The 13,633-nt window shown below is 48.0% G+C and overlaps 1 protein-coding gene across 5 annotated transcripts in view; it reads right to left on the reverse strand.

The window, feature by feature from the left end:
• The window catches only part of LOC148056859 (exocyst complex component 3-like protein), a 41,515-nt gene that overhangs the window by 2,487 nt on the left and 25,395 nt on the right, over positions 1–13,633 (reverse strand). For 3 of the 5 annotated variants that reach the window (XM_087747791.1, XM_087747788.1, XM_087747790.1), the window contains 7 exons: positions 12,187–12,287; positions 11,058–11,150; positions 9,584–9,716; positions 8,251–8,361; positions 6,578–6,733; positions 3,397–3,518; positions 1,608–1,793 (listed from right to left, as the gene is read on the reverse strand). In XM_087747791.1, coding sequence (XP_087603917.1) covers positions 1,613–1,793; positions 3,397–3,518; positions 6,578–6,733; positions 8,251–8,361; positions 9,584–9,716; positions 11,058–11,150; positions 12,187–12,287 — 897 coding nt within the window. In that variant the 3' untranslated portion in view covers positions 1,608–1,612. Of the gene's footprint in view, positions 1–1,607; positions 2,056–3,396; positions 3,519–6,577; positions 6,734–7,847; positions 8,124–8,250; positions 8,362–9,583; positions 9,717–11,057; positions 11,151–12,186; positions 12,288–13,633 lie in introns of those variants that run through there. The other 2 variants (XM_087747792.1, XM_087747793.1) reach the window with 2 other exon arrangements.

The following is a 13,633-nucleotide window of genomic DNA, read 5'->3' on the forward strand; positions in this document are numbered from 1 at the left end:
AATACGCACAACTGTTCCTGACTGGGAGAAAGCAGATGGTTCCCGATGTACCTGCAGGTCACACCCCAGCACATGGCAGCAAAATCGCAGGGCTGGGATGAAGGAGGAAGGTGACCTCCCTTTGAGCACATCCCAACACGGATTTCACTGTTACTGCTACCCCTGAGCTCAGGTGAGACTACCAACCTGTGCTGCACACGTGCACTGCAGGCACAGCCAGGTCTTCTGGGATCTGGGAGCCTATTTACCCAGGGGATTTCAGCAAAGAGGAGACGAAGTGACTTACCGTGTTTTAAAAACATGTTCCTGAATATCTTTTCTAAAGCGAAGGCGGTGCCATGCATAATTTCTTTAAAGGAGGATATAAAAGTGGGTGGCTGATAGCCAGTTCATTATATCAGAATCAGGTTTCATTAGGAAGGGAAAGTTTGCGTGCTTGTTAATTGTTTCTTTAATTGCTTTCTCTCCCTGCTAACAGGGTAGCCTGCTGTCTGCTTGTGCCTGGAGGCCCCAGGTCAGAGCCCTGAGTAACTCATCCCTGATCTGCCAATATGGGGAGCTATAAATAAACGGTGACACTGGAGAGTGGAGGAGGAGGTGCAAAGAGACTGTGCTTCTCAACCTGAGACACTCGGTCTATTCAGCTTATCCAAAAGAAGGTAACTGATGACAATCCGTAAATATTAACCGAGGGAGACTATTTCTGATAGCCGAGGGCTCTGGCCTGGCAAAGATAAAACAAAATTCTCTGGCTCTGAGCTGGACAAATTCGGACTAAAAAGAAGTTGCAGATTATTTAAAGTGAAGCAAACAGCTGCATGTTCTCCACTAAGTATTTTTAAACCAGGAAGACCTGCTTAGTAGTTTCAAGATCTGCTGCAGCTTACCCCCCAAAATCCCCAATTTGTGACTGTGAAGGAATCACTCAGGGAAACTGAAAGGAGATTGCAGGTGCTCTAGATGAGACCTGGCAGCTCTCACTAAGGGGATTTAAGACATTACAGTGACAGTCATCCCTCTGACTTTTATCCCTCCTCCCTTCTGCCACCAGCTGCTGCTGCCGGCGCGGAGGGGGCACGCTCAGTCACCTGGGCAGGCCCGCCCCGGTTTCATTAATACGGCTCTCATGGAGGGGAGCAGCAGTGGGGCTGACATACCTCTCCCCTCTGCACCAGGAGAGCAAGGGGACCATGCAGGAGAAAACCCCGCAGCCTGCCCTGCCAGGAGGCAGTGGCACTTGCCTGGGACACCCTGCCCATGCACACATGGTAAGAGCTGGGAGGGAGAGGATGCTGCGGCGAGGCAGCTGCAGGGACACACAGACAGGAGTGAAGGGCAGGGAGGAAGAGCCCTGTCTTCTCCTTTGTCCCTGCAGTAACCTGAATCACACATCTAAGCATTTAGCACCCTGCACTGCCTACAACACTATGCTTCATGACGTGGAAAATTGCAGGTGGAGAGAGGGAAGTAGAACCGGCGTATACAGCAACGACGACCTCGGGGAGGTGATGCTACAGCCATACTTGTTCCACCTCCCTGAAAGCAGGCATGCCTATGCCTGTGCAGGTACGCACGTTACACACAAGCACGCTCACACACACACCCACCTTTGCTAACAGCAGAAGCAGCCACAGAGTCCATACTTTCTAGGTTTTACTTCTATATCTGCAAAAAGCAAGTTTGCTTCTGTTTCTGATTCCCTGCAGTTATCGTGAAATGCCTTCAAGAGAGCAGTTCTGTCTTCTCGGCTGAGCGAGTCCTTGATGTCCAGCACTGCACTCAGATGCTCCTTCCTTTCCAAAGGGATAAGAGGGCAGGTCAGTGAAAGAGTTGAGGCAGAAAGCTTGCTTCCTACCCCTCAGTTTTGCTGGTCCAGACCAAGGCTTGGAAGCTGCTGAGCTGCTTTTCAACACCCTCTGGCCACCTAGCAAGGAGGAGGCTGTATCACGAGAGCTGTGTAGGAAACGGCTGAGCTCATGGGTCCCAAGCCCAGTGCACACAGCATCTTCATGAAACTGTGGAAATCTTCACCTCAGGTTTCTCCTAGAAAAAGATCTGTATCCACCACAATAGGCTTCAGGTAACTCTGCATTTGACCATTTGGAAGCATTTTTGATATCTTTTCTCCCCTCAAATGGGGTTACTTCTTGTTCATCTGGAAGGCTATAGGATTTTTGTTCTACATAGCATTGCTTCGCTGAGCGGGGCCACAACATATTAGTCTGATTAACAAACAGGGCAAATGTATCCAAGCCAAAGAGTTTTAAACATACGGGAATCTGCTGAAATCAAGAACCGTGCATCTACTCACACCAGGATGACCTCCTCTGAGATCTGGATCAAAATAATATTCTGTGAGTACTTCCTATGCCCAATTCCTATACTATATATATATATATAAATACATAGTTTTATATATATATTACTATTTTTATATGTGTGTGTATATATAGTAAGAGAATAAGAATTGCTATGCTGTATCAGATAAGCAGCTTTTTAGCTCAATAGCATCTTCAAAAGTAACAAATGCTTAGGAAAAGAATATAGAAGCCAGATAAAGCATAACATGATCTCTCTTTGTCTGTCTTCCCCCCCCCCCCCTGCGCTTCTGGCAATCTGCAGGTTAGGGACTTCCTTTGCTGGGGGTTATATCATGACTGTCATGTTGAATAGGCACTGAAACAATTATCTACCACAAATTGCCTGCTCCCCATTTGAAGCTATTCACACTTTTGGCCTTCACAGCATCCTGTGACAGAGCGCTCTACACTGTAATCATGTTAACTTGGAAAAATACAGTCACTAGCACAAGCCATCAGAACAAAAGATGGATGTAATAAACCACAGACTTTGGAACAAATGCAGTTATCTGAGATCTCACCTTCCTAATAAAACTTGGGTTTCATTTCTGTTAACAGCTTGCTGTGAGAAATGGAGGTGTATATTCTTGCTGAACACACCTAGGATTTTGTGGAAATAGAATAGAATAGAAAAGGACTGGTGAAGTGTTAAAGCCAAAAGCCAAGTGCTTGGAAGTTATGAAATGCCCGAGTTAAGGATGTTCTTGAAACCTACGTTTGGGATACATGTGCCTGTAAATTGTCCATTCAGGTAGTATTTTTCCACAGCGTTCCTGCTTTGTTGACGGCCATTTCATCTATCCTTCACCTTTACAGAAGGACACCTCAACTCCATTGGTTAATGTCTGGCAAAGCTCTAAACCACATTAACCAGCACCTGCGAATAGGCAGCATCGAGTGCATTCAAAGGTAAGCATTGTGCCTAGCCCAGCATGCTGCAAAGAGAAATTATTGCAGGACTAATACTGCTATAGGTCTTCTGGTGGCAAGTAATCAGTTAAGAAACTACAGAAGTCAAACCAATAAAAGACCTTACCTTAGATCAGGAAATTCTTTGAGAATGGGCAGAAGGGCTATTTTCATCCCCTCAGCATCAGAAGTTTGAATAAGTCCTAAAATTGCTTTTATAGGATCCTTAAGGGGACCAGCTGCAGGACCCTGGGAAGAGAAGCAAAGGTGTGTTCAGGGCAAGGGAAGCAGCACGTAACATTAAGAGCTGGACTCGTCTCATACTGGGGATTTCACTGCGTGGGTTGGGAGCTTTGCAGGACTGTCTGTGTATATATAGGAGCCTGTTTTCCCTCCAGGGTAGGAGAAAAGAAAATGGGGTGTAACCACAGACTGCTTCCAGGGTGGCTGGGCGACTACCTTCAGCAGCACAGAATCCCCTCCTGCATTTCCCTTGACAAAGAGAGCAAATGTACCTCATTTTCCCTACCTCAACTGTCCTCTTGAGGCCATTTCAACCTTTGGGAAGTGGTTTCCTTCCAGGGGTAAGCACAGCCCTGTACCTATGTGAAAACAAGCTCTGTCGGCCAGACTTGATGGCATTTCTGCTGTCCTGAAGCAAGCCCAGGGACAGAAAAGCAACCCTGGGGAGAGGATGAGGGCACACAGATCCTCTAACAGAAAAACAGAAAAAACAGTAAGCAGGGCTGGGGACTGTAGAGGATATGACATGGCTGGTAGATGCTGTGTGTGGTCAGCTCCCTCTGAACCAGAGCACACAGAAGAAGAAAGCCTCATCCAGAAACACACAGCTTTTTTAGCAAAGCCAGAGGAAGCAGAATGCAGATGAATTTCCGAGAGAGAGCTTCAGGTCTTGCTCACGTTTTTCATCAGTGCAGTAATGTGATTAAATTGCTTCTCTGAATTATTGATGCCATCACGTCAACAGAGACTGTGTGACAAAGCAAACCTGGAGAACGGGCTGCCAAAGTGGGGCAGGAGGAGCCCAGGTTCCCCTGATCTCCATGGGGCATTAGAAACAGCAGGCTGCATTCTCGGTGCAGCTCACCTCCGCATTGAACATAAATTAAAAATAATAGTAATATTTGAAGACAGCCTTCTCTCTCTTCCTCCGCACTGCAGACAAACAGCATGTCTAGCTCTGCACAGCACACAAGCTGTACTCAGCTCCTAACGCACCGATACTGTCAGGCTTCATACTTGGCAAGCTCACTATTACAAAATGCTAATTAATTTGAAGGTGTCAGATTTAGTTAAGGGCTATACAGACAGGCAAGGTCAGAGGTAAACAGCCTGCAATCTAAAAGGACAAAAAAGAGGTGTCTTGTCAGCAGTGCTTAAGTGCCTTTGACACATAGTGCTCTTAGGAGAGAAGCAAGGTATTTCCTAATGTGCTGTAAAGACGGAGGGGAAGGCAGAGCCTGAAGAGAGGGCAAAGCAGGGCAGGGAGCAGGTGCAGCCTGCGCAGCAACTGCACGATAAATTCAGTCTGCAGCAGAGTACATATTTTGCATGCATAACCGTGTACCTCATTTGACTGAGTATCAAGCTGTCCCCTGCAAATCGCTTATGCATTTCCTCCCCAAGGTTTTCGGTGCTCCCACATCAATAAGAAAGCACACAGACTGGGGACACAAGGGAAACAGTGCTAACTAGATGCAGACTTTTTTCACCCAAGCTGAACGTAGGGTTTTAGTGCATAATTAGATTTCCTGTATCTCCTTTACACTATAAAACCAGCTTTCCTTGCACCTTACATCCACAGCTAATGCTGAGCACAGCATTACTGGTAAACTTCAGAGTTAAGATTAGAGAATCCTCCTGCTATTCCCAATGGCTCGATTGCTCAAAGCATTGACTTGTCTGTGATTGATCACTCCAGGAGAGGTGGGTCTTCAGCTAAAAGCACTGCCAGCTTCCAGCTTTCCACCATGAAACTAATGCATTAATTGTAATGGGTCTGAGAGGTTTTTAGAGGAGGCTACAGATAATCATTTTATTCTTTGGACAAAGTCGGAATTGCTGACAAATTACTTGCAGGGGGCTTGTCTAGAAGAAATAGGTTTCCAGTCCCTAGCACTTAAATTCACAAGTTGTGAGAATGACTCAGAATTTGTGAAATTATTAAAACCAATAAAGCTGAGGCTTTTTATCTGCTGTGTCACATCTGAGTCCTGTTACCAGACGAGCTTTGTAATTGTTGCTGCGATGCTCAGTCTGGCCTCTCACGAAGTGCTATGCCCGGGTGCTCTGAGCCTGCATTTGCAAAAGAGCTGTGCCAGGGGCCATTGCACGGCAGTGATTCTCTGGCTGGAGCAGCCGCAGGAGGGGATGCTGCCGGCATTGCAGTCCTTGCCCTTGGGCAATCAAGGGACCAATGTGACAGCCTGGTGGCATCCGCAGATGCCATGTGCAGCACTGCCAACTATACCAGATTATGAATTAAGTGAAGAGGCTTTTTAAGCTTCCAAAGTTGCTTCTGCAAATCAGACCTTGCTTTTTTCCACAAGTTTTTTTTCAGAGGTGTGGCTCTGCTTTTACACCCAATCTATCCTTTTTGCAAGGCATCTTTACCTCCTAATGGTGTGAGGCGTTTACCCCTGCAGGAAGGCTCATTCCTCCCTGCAACTGTCACCAACCACAACAGCATCGGCATGTTTCCGCCCATGAGGAAATACTGCAGCGCCGGGAAATGGCTCATGCAGCCATCAGCCCAGCTCTGACGGGCTGGGAAGGGCCTGCGGGGAGGGAGGAGGCCGGACGGAGGGGTAACAATGCATACCCCATGTCCAAGGAGGAGCAGCTTACGGAGCAATCCATGGAGAAGGTGAAGCCCTGCAAGATGTGAAGCAGCTGATTTGGTTCATCAGCGCAGAGGCTCAAGGGAAAGCACTAGGAGGGACACAGCTTTTCCTCTTCTGCACCCCCATGCCATGTACCAAAGGCTTGCCTGGGGGAGCTGACAGCTTTGGAGCTGTCTTACCAACTCAGAGGATCACGCCTCATTCTTATTTCAGTGGCAGGAGTGTGAATCTTGCCTCCTCTAGTCACACATTGCAAAGCTATAAACTAACAGCTTCTGGCAGATCAGAAGGGCCGTCAGCACATTTGATGACTGTCATTTCTGTGAAGCTGGATACCACTGTGGTAAGACCTCCTAAGCTTTTCTGTTGCTTTCAAAGCCTCTTCCCCTGCTGGTACTGTTCTTGATGACAGAGAGCAAAACCGTAACCATATCAAAGACTTACTAAGCACTCTTTAAAGATGGTTTGCAGCATCCTATGATCTTCTTCTATCTTGCTGACAATCCTCCTCCTCTGCACAGAAGATGGTTTCCTGGAAGTGGTCAGGAGAGCCTGCACATATTCTGTAATAATGATGACATTGACAGCCTTGACGAGGGCCTGTTCCAGAGCAAAGAAGACCAAATTAACTTCCCTGTACTGAGCAAGGACCAGACCATACCTATAGGACTCTGCCCAGTGTAGACAGGGGATATAGGGTCCATGCAGACGGGTGGCCCGTTTCTCTGCTTAAGTGTCCCTTTAAAATGCCTGGTCTAACACATGGTACCTCCAAGCCATATGTGGATGACACAAACATTGATGGTAAGTGTGGAGACATCCAACCAAAAGCGATGGGACCAGTTAGCTGAGTCAGAGGTCACCCACACTCCAGAGCAGCAGTGACACTTGGCTTAGCCCCAAGCTGACAAACACGTCGCTTGGCGACAGCCTGGACTACAGACAAAGCCAGATCCAGCCTCCCTGCAGCATCCCCACTAGACACATCCCAGGGCCATACCCTTGGGCACACAGTTGTGGCTGGTCACGGAGAAGTCACCTGGGCATCTCTGAGCCACCCACTACCTTCTGAGAAACCCGGGTGCCGAGACCACGCAGTGCCTGAAGGGGGAGGGAGAGCCAGCGTTTCTAGGGGGAGATGGGCTGCACAGAAACCGCATTTTCATTAGCAATTGAAATCAGAGCAGTTTCAGGCTGCAGTCCAAAGGTACAGGAAATCCCCAGCCCTGTCCAAAAGAGACAAAGCAAGAGACAGACAGCTCTGGCACAGCACTCCACCACCGAGCTCCTGCTTGCCCCAGCACTAATGTGACATAATGTCCAGTGACAGACTCTGAACAACAGCCGAATAGCTCCTAATTTTTTCTGTTCCACTACCTTTTTCCACATTTCAAAATGTTAATTAAAATCGGCACTGACAAAGAGCCTGAAGACCCGGGAGGGTAAGAGAAAGAGAGTCCAGCACTTAGGGGGACATGTACACTACAGGTAGCAGCAGCAAATCCAACCTGCGTGCAAAAGAGGATACCCCAGGTACAAATCTCACTGCTGAACAGCCAGACTCAAGGGTGTTGTGAGACCCTAGACAAATTGTTTAGGCTACTGTAAAGGTGAAAAAACTTAGCTACTCTGTAAGGTTGTTCTTCGCCAACCCTGGCACATTTGACTGCCTGAGTCCTTTGGGGATCTGGACTTTTTACCTCTCTCTGTGTCCACTGTCCATCAAAGGGATATATATTCCTTACAGCTAAGGTTGAAGCAAGTTAGAAGCTGAGAAGATTTACAATATAATGGCATTGGGGCAGTGGTAGGATCAGAGATGGCCCAATGCTCCCGCTCTGTATGTGGGAGGTACATTCAGTTTCCACATTTCTTCACTTGTTGGTTTCTCTGCTGAGATTACAGGAAGGTCCTAGCTGTCACAGTGAGGAAGATATCCAACTCTGTCAGATAGAGGAACTGGACTGAGACCACTAGATCTTTAAAAGCCCTTTTAACAACAGACAAAAATATAGTTTGGATTAATGCTGAAATACTGTGCAATCCAGAGGTTCAAGGACTAGTTTTAGTGATTTCCTAAGTAATATCTCGTTCTTACTTTCTTACTTATTTCTTACCTCATATGTGTCTGTTTTTTTCTTGCCAAATGCCAAAAAGCTTTGCTTTAAGGATTCAAGGATGTGGTCAAAACCACTGTCACGCTTTTTGAAGTGCTCCTTCAGTGTTCCCTGAGGAAAAGGGACAGACAGAGTCAAAGGGTGCACACGTAGAGACACCACACAAACAACAGATACAGATTATTGTGCTTTTGCTCTTTCTTCTCTCAGAAACAGACTCCTCCACGAGCAGCAGCATCCTGTTCCTTCATTTCAAAGAAAAGCAAAACATGAAAGAAAGAAACAATTCAAACTCAGGAAGGATGTATTAAGTTCTTAAGCCCAAACCTGGAAGACCAAAAACTATGAAAAATGGGTGGCCATAGCTCTAATCTGGGAACTATGTAAAACGTGCTCCTATGGATGGGGAGTGCAGGGAGAGCCAGCCGTTCTGCACCCTTCTGCTCTGGCATCCTGCTCCCAGCATGGCTGTTGCCTCTTATTCAGTGGGAAAGTATAAGGATCATTTAGCAGACAGGCAGGGCATAAACTCTGTCTTTCATGATTCAAAACCCATGTTGACACAGTCGGAGAAGGACTGAAAACCTGAGCCCTAGGTCTCCTGTTGCTCCCCAGGGTTGGCCATGCTCCCTGTCAGAACCACCCCTCGCTCCCATCTTGATGTGTGGGTCCATGGGACAGGCTGGCAATGAGCTCTGGAGACCAAAACTGCACAGTGTAGCCAGGGTTTCTTTTGTCATTTTCCTTTTGCTGCCATCAGCATGCTCGAGGGAACCTGTGCAATGAGCCTGAAGATGCTCAGGGGAGCTTCCCAAGGAAACTCACAACACCACACGCTATGAGGAGCCTGCATTTGTGTGTATCTAGACATGGAGCCCAGGATATGAAGGTGGCTGTCTGAGCGAATAGTCTAATATTGGAAAGTGTAAAGGGAGGGGAACTTATCCCAAGAGAGGGATACATTTCTGGTCAGCCTACTCTATCCTGCCTACCCACCACAGCCTTGGGCTCTGTGAGTTATCTCTGCGCCGGGAAGATGCTCGGCTGCTGGGGATGAGTAGGTACCAGGTGAAGTTCAACCCTTCAGGTCTGGGTACCCAGGGACAGCATGGGGTACCCATTTGTAGCACAGCAGCAAATACTAGAAACAGTGGAACTGGGATCCCAAAAACTGGAAAAGATGAAGCTGTCAACATACAGCTTCAGACAAGGCAGAGAATGGTACTGGGCCTGAAGACTAGGGTTTCACCCTTTCCAAATCAGGACATAAGAGTGAAGTGCGTGCCTGCCCTACAGTCTAAAAATATTCAGTGTTAACATGGGTCTCCCATACCTTGGCTTTAGAAGTGACTGTTTGCAGAAAATGCTCTGTAATCTCATCTTCCATCCTGTCCAGAAATCCATTTACCTTAACATCCTGACCAGTGCTGGCACTGCAAATGTATGTTAGCTTATGCCAGACAGTCCTGTTGAAAAAAAAAAAGGGGGGGGATATGGAAAATATTGATCAGATCAAATCAGGCTTATTCTCTCAGATCAAAACTCTTCCTACAGTAACCAACACAACTGCCTGGGTAATTGAATAAACACATGCTCGGGTCCAGGGCTAGCTCAGTGACCCACATACGTGCACCCATCTTTTGAATAGCTCTCATTAAGATACTGCCAGAAGGACACAAAAGCTTAATGCACGCAAATGCCACTTGTACCCATCACTAGTGAAATTAGATAAGTAAAAATTCTAGTATTTTCAAAAATGGGTAGGCATGGAGTGGCCTTGACAAATGGAGGCTGGGTGAGCATCCTGTGTGCTTCCAACACCCTACAAATACAAGACAAACAATTATCTTCCATCAGAACAGTCTTCAAGTCAGCAAATCCTGATCACCAGCTTGAAACTGGATATTTTACTTTCTGGAAAAGCTCAGTGTATAACTTCATTCTCAGTATCACCGTAAAGAATTACATAAGAGAGCCTCTAAGTATTCAGCCTAGGATCCAGCATCAGCAACATGCAAATACAACAAACAAAACAGCTACCTAGGCTCAACGCAAGGCTCCGATGTCAAGTAAGCACTGTGCATATGCTGGATTTGGGCATTTTGCTGACTCCAGAGATTCCCAGATAATTTTACACAAGAAGAAGAGAAGCAACCTTGTTTTCTCCATCGCTGCAAGCACTTCTGAAATTAGCTCGAAGGTGCAAGCAGCCTCCCCCACCCTTCTGTGCTTTATTTCTTCCCTCCTTCCTAGCAATGCCAGAGAAAGCCTGGCATGTTTGACAAGGTTTCATTCAGCAAAGCGCTTAAGCTTGGGCTTACCTTGAAGCATGCAAGCACACGCATCTCAGTGCAACGTTTATAAGGATTTCCTAGTGAGGGAGAATCAGGCCAGGGAGAACAACGACATCGCAACACACAGCAGGGCTGGCCAGGATAACGTCCCCACATGCAACACGGTATTGCTGCCCGCCTCCTGCTCAGGGTCGTGGGCACCAGGAAGAGCACGATGGTGGACCACAGGCTATGCCCCCTGCACCTGCAGGGCCTGGGAGCAGGTGAGAAGCAGCAGTACCGGGCTGCCAATGCAGCAGTCCCGGCCCCCTCTCTCCTGCAGGGCAGCTGGGACAGCTCTGAAGGGGTCTTGCTGACTGCAGCTGGCTCCCTCCACGCTTAAAGGTTGGTGTGCATGGGGTTGGATGACCAGATCCAGCTGGAGGCAAGGCTGGCCCCATAGCAGAGTCAGAAGAAGATCAGACAGGAGAAAATTAATTTTGCTCCATATGCCACGACGGTCTGGTTTCTAACCTGAGAATGCAGCAATTCTCCAGGATTCGTAAGCTGCTGCAGATCCCAAGGCAGCCATCGAGCTGGAGAAAGCTTCTTACTTCATTTTCATAGCTAAATTAAAACAGAAAGAATATCTTTAAGCTAGTGTGCTCCGTAACCCATCTGACAGCATTAGCCCAGCAGCAAATGGGAGGAATATTCTGTGATTATTTGTCTTCAGCATGCACAGTTTCGTTCCCCAAGGGGGGATCTAAAGCAGGACAAAGACGGTCTCTGTTCTGCCCAGCTGCTGAGGAAGGAGAGCACAGGAACGGCACAGGGAGAGCCCTCGAGCTGCCTGGGTGCCACTGCTAGGGATCGAGAGGCAGGACGTTCCTTTGACCATTGCTGTTGCTGCAATACTTGCTTCTGGGAAGCAACTTGGGCTTTGCCAATAAAGCTGTAGAATAAAGCCTCAGCATGTATGAATAACCCACAAAGTCCATTGACTGCTTCGTCACAGCCTCAGTCACACAAATGGCTCCTGGACAACTCCGTTTTATAGGAATTTCCTTCCCCTCATAATGTGAAGGGCCAAGGATCTTAAACCAAACCTTCTTCTGAAATATTCATCTACAACCAGCAGCACTGGCATTTTCTGCTGCGGGGGATACACAGGGAGGGAGATGCCCAAGAGCAAAGAGCAGATGAAGGGAGCCAGAAGGAGTGGTAAGAGGGCAGAAGATGAGAAGAAGACATTCGTCCTTCTCTGAGAAGCAGGACAGAGCAGAGCTCCTCACCCTCCCAGGGAGCCAGCAGAAAGCACTGTGCCCAGGAAGCACAGCCAGGGTAGGAAGGGCCAACCCCTCTTTCTAGTTGTTTTTAAGGTCTGAGCCTCTCCAGAATAAACACCCGCCAAGGCTTTAACCTGCCTAGGCAAGTCCAGGTGCACTTTGTTCCCTCAGCTTTAGTCCAACAGCAAATGCTGAGCACAGAAACAGCAGCGAAGCACTGTCCCTCCAGTAACAGCCTGATGGGAAACAGCCATCAAACTGAAGAGGGGCAATGGCAGATCTGGGTGAACACAGCATCGCCAGTCGCTTCGTCAGGATTTCTTTCTTTTGAGCACTGAGGACGTTGCCGAGGAGGAAAACAGCATCCCTCCTACCTCTCCAGGAACCTCAGGCACTCCTCCAGGCACACAGTTTCCACCTTCTCGCTCAGGCTCTCACTGACACGCCAGGCAGCCTCCGTCTTCTCTGTTAGTATCTGTGGATTTCAAGGCGTGAGAGGAGAGCAGGACAAAGCCATTTGTTCCCTATGCAGTGAAAAGAATACATCCCATCCCTCACCCTGTTGCAAATTCCTCTGCCTTCTAGGCAACAACTTCTGTTTCAGTTTTGAGAGCCCTTGTAGAAATAAAAGTATTTTTTTAGGAGCCTTATCTTAATGCCTGATCCTACACCTTTGCTACCACTGCTTTCATTGCGGTCAACAGGCTGGAGGCTAGTCATACACTTGGGGAAAGCCTGTCCCTACAAATGTTCTCTGCTAGCAATGTCCAGCCTGGCAGCTCAGCTCATACGAAGACCCGCCATTTGCGGGAGCACCTGTGCTTCTACGTGACTCACCCGCCCAGATAAATTTGGGTGCAGCCACTAAAAAAAACATTAGGCAGCGTTAACAGTGTGCCCTGCGCCTCTGCCAGGGTCTCTACCAGGGATGCCTGAAGAAGACAGGTGTCATTGTCCCAGCCACCACCGCTCACGCCTGACACGGCAATGTATGTTAAACCCCACGGCGCCTGTCTCGCCCCACTGACCCCAGTTGGGTGGCCCAGGTGCCTGCAGGAGGTGGGCTGTGCCAGACAGCTAAAAATCCACCCCATATTGGGCAGGCTTGAGCAGGTGGCAACTTAATGCTGCCCATTAGTTGCCCTGTGGAAACAAAAGCTTGTAAGGGGAGGAGAGCCAGATGGATAAAAGGAGACAGATGGACTCGTAGCTGTGCTCTCCCAGTGCTCTGGGAAGTGTCAGCCAGACACAAAGGGTGACTCACATCGTGAATGCGTTTTTCCACCACTCACAACAGATGTAAAAGTTCACCCAAAGGGACAGGATAAAATATGCCACCCCAAAGTGTCAGGAAACTATGGCTGATGAGTTTCCATGACACCTTGTTCATTTTCTATCTGATCTTTAAGTGTCAGCCTGAGAAAATTGAGGAGGCAGTAATTTCATAAGGCTTGCCTATTTATCCAGGCTTTTCCATCACCTACCCCAGAGCATTCAAACCTGTCAGTTACATACACAACAGAGCAAAGCCACTCATGCTGAAACATTGCTAGATGTTGCAGATATGAGGACCACAGCTTTGGCCTGGTCCCCATTAGAAACCTTTGCTCTGTCAGCCAGAAGCAGGAAAAAAAAAAGCCAGCTCAGTAGCTAAAAGCCACCCTAGCACAGGTAGATCACTGAGTACATCACTGCTCCACCGCTCCGGTGGGCACGGGGCAAGGCAAGGAGGGAGCAGTCCCCTCTGTGAGCTCTGCACTTGGTGCCTGGGTCTGAGTTGGGCTAGAAAAGCCAGTTTTTGCCAGCTTAAGCTGTATCCTC

Source organism: Nipponia nippon, unplaced genomic scaffold (genome assembly GCF_047370975.1).
Source record: "Nipponia nippon isolate SJK-2023a ecotype South Korea unplaced genomic scaffold, ASM4737097v1 scaffold_11, whole genome shotgun sequence".
Classification (NCBI taxonomy): Eukaryota; Metazoa; Chordata; class Aves; order Pelecaniformes; family Threskiornithidae; genus Nipponia; species Nipponia nippon.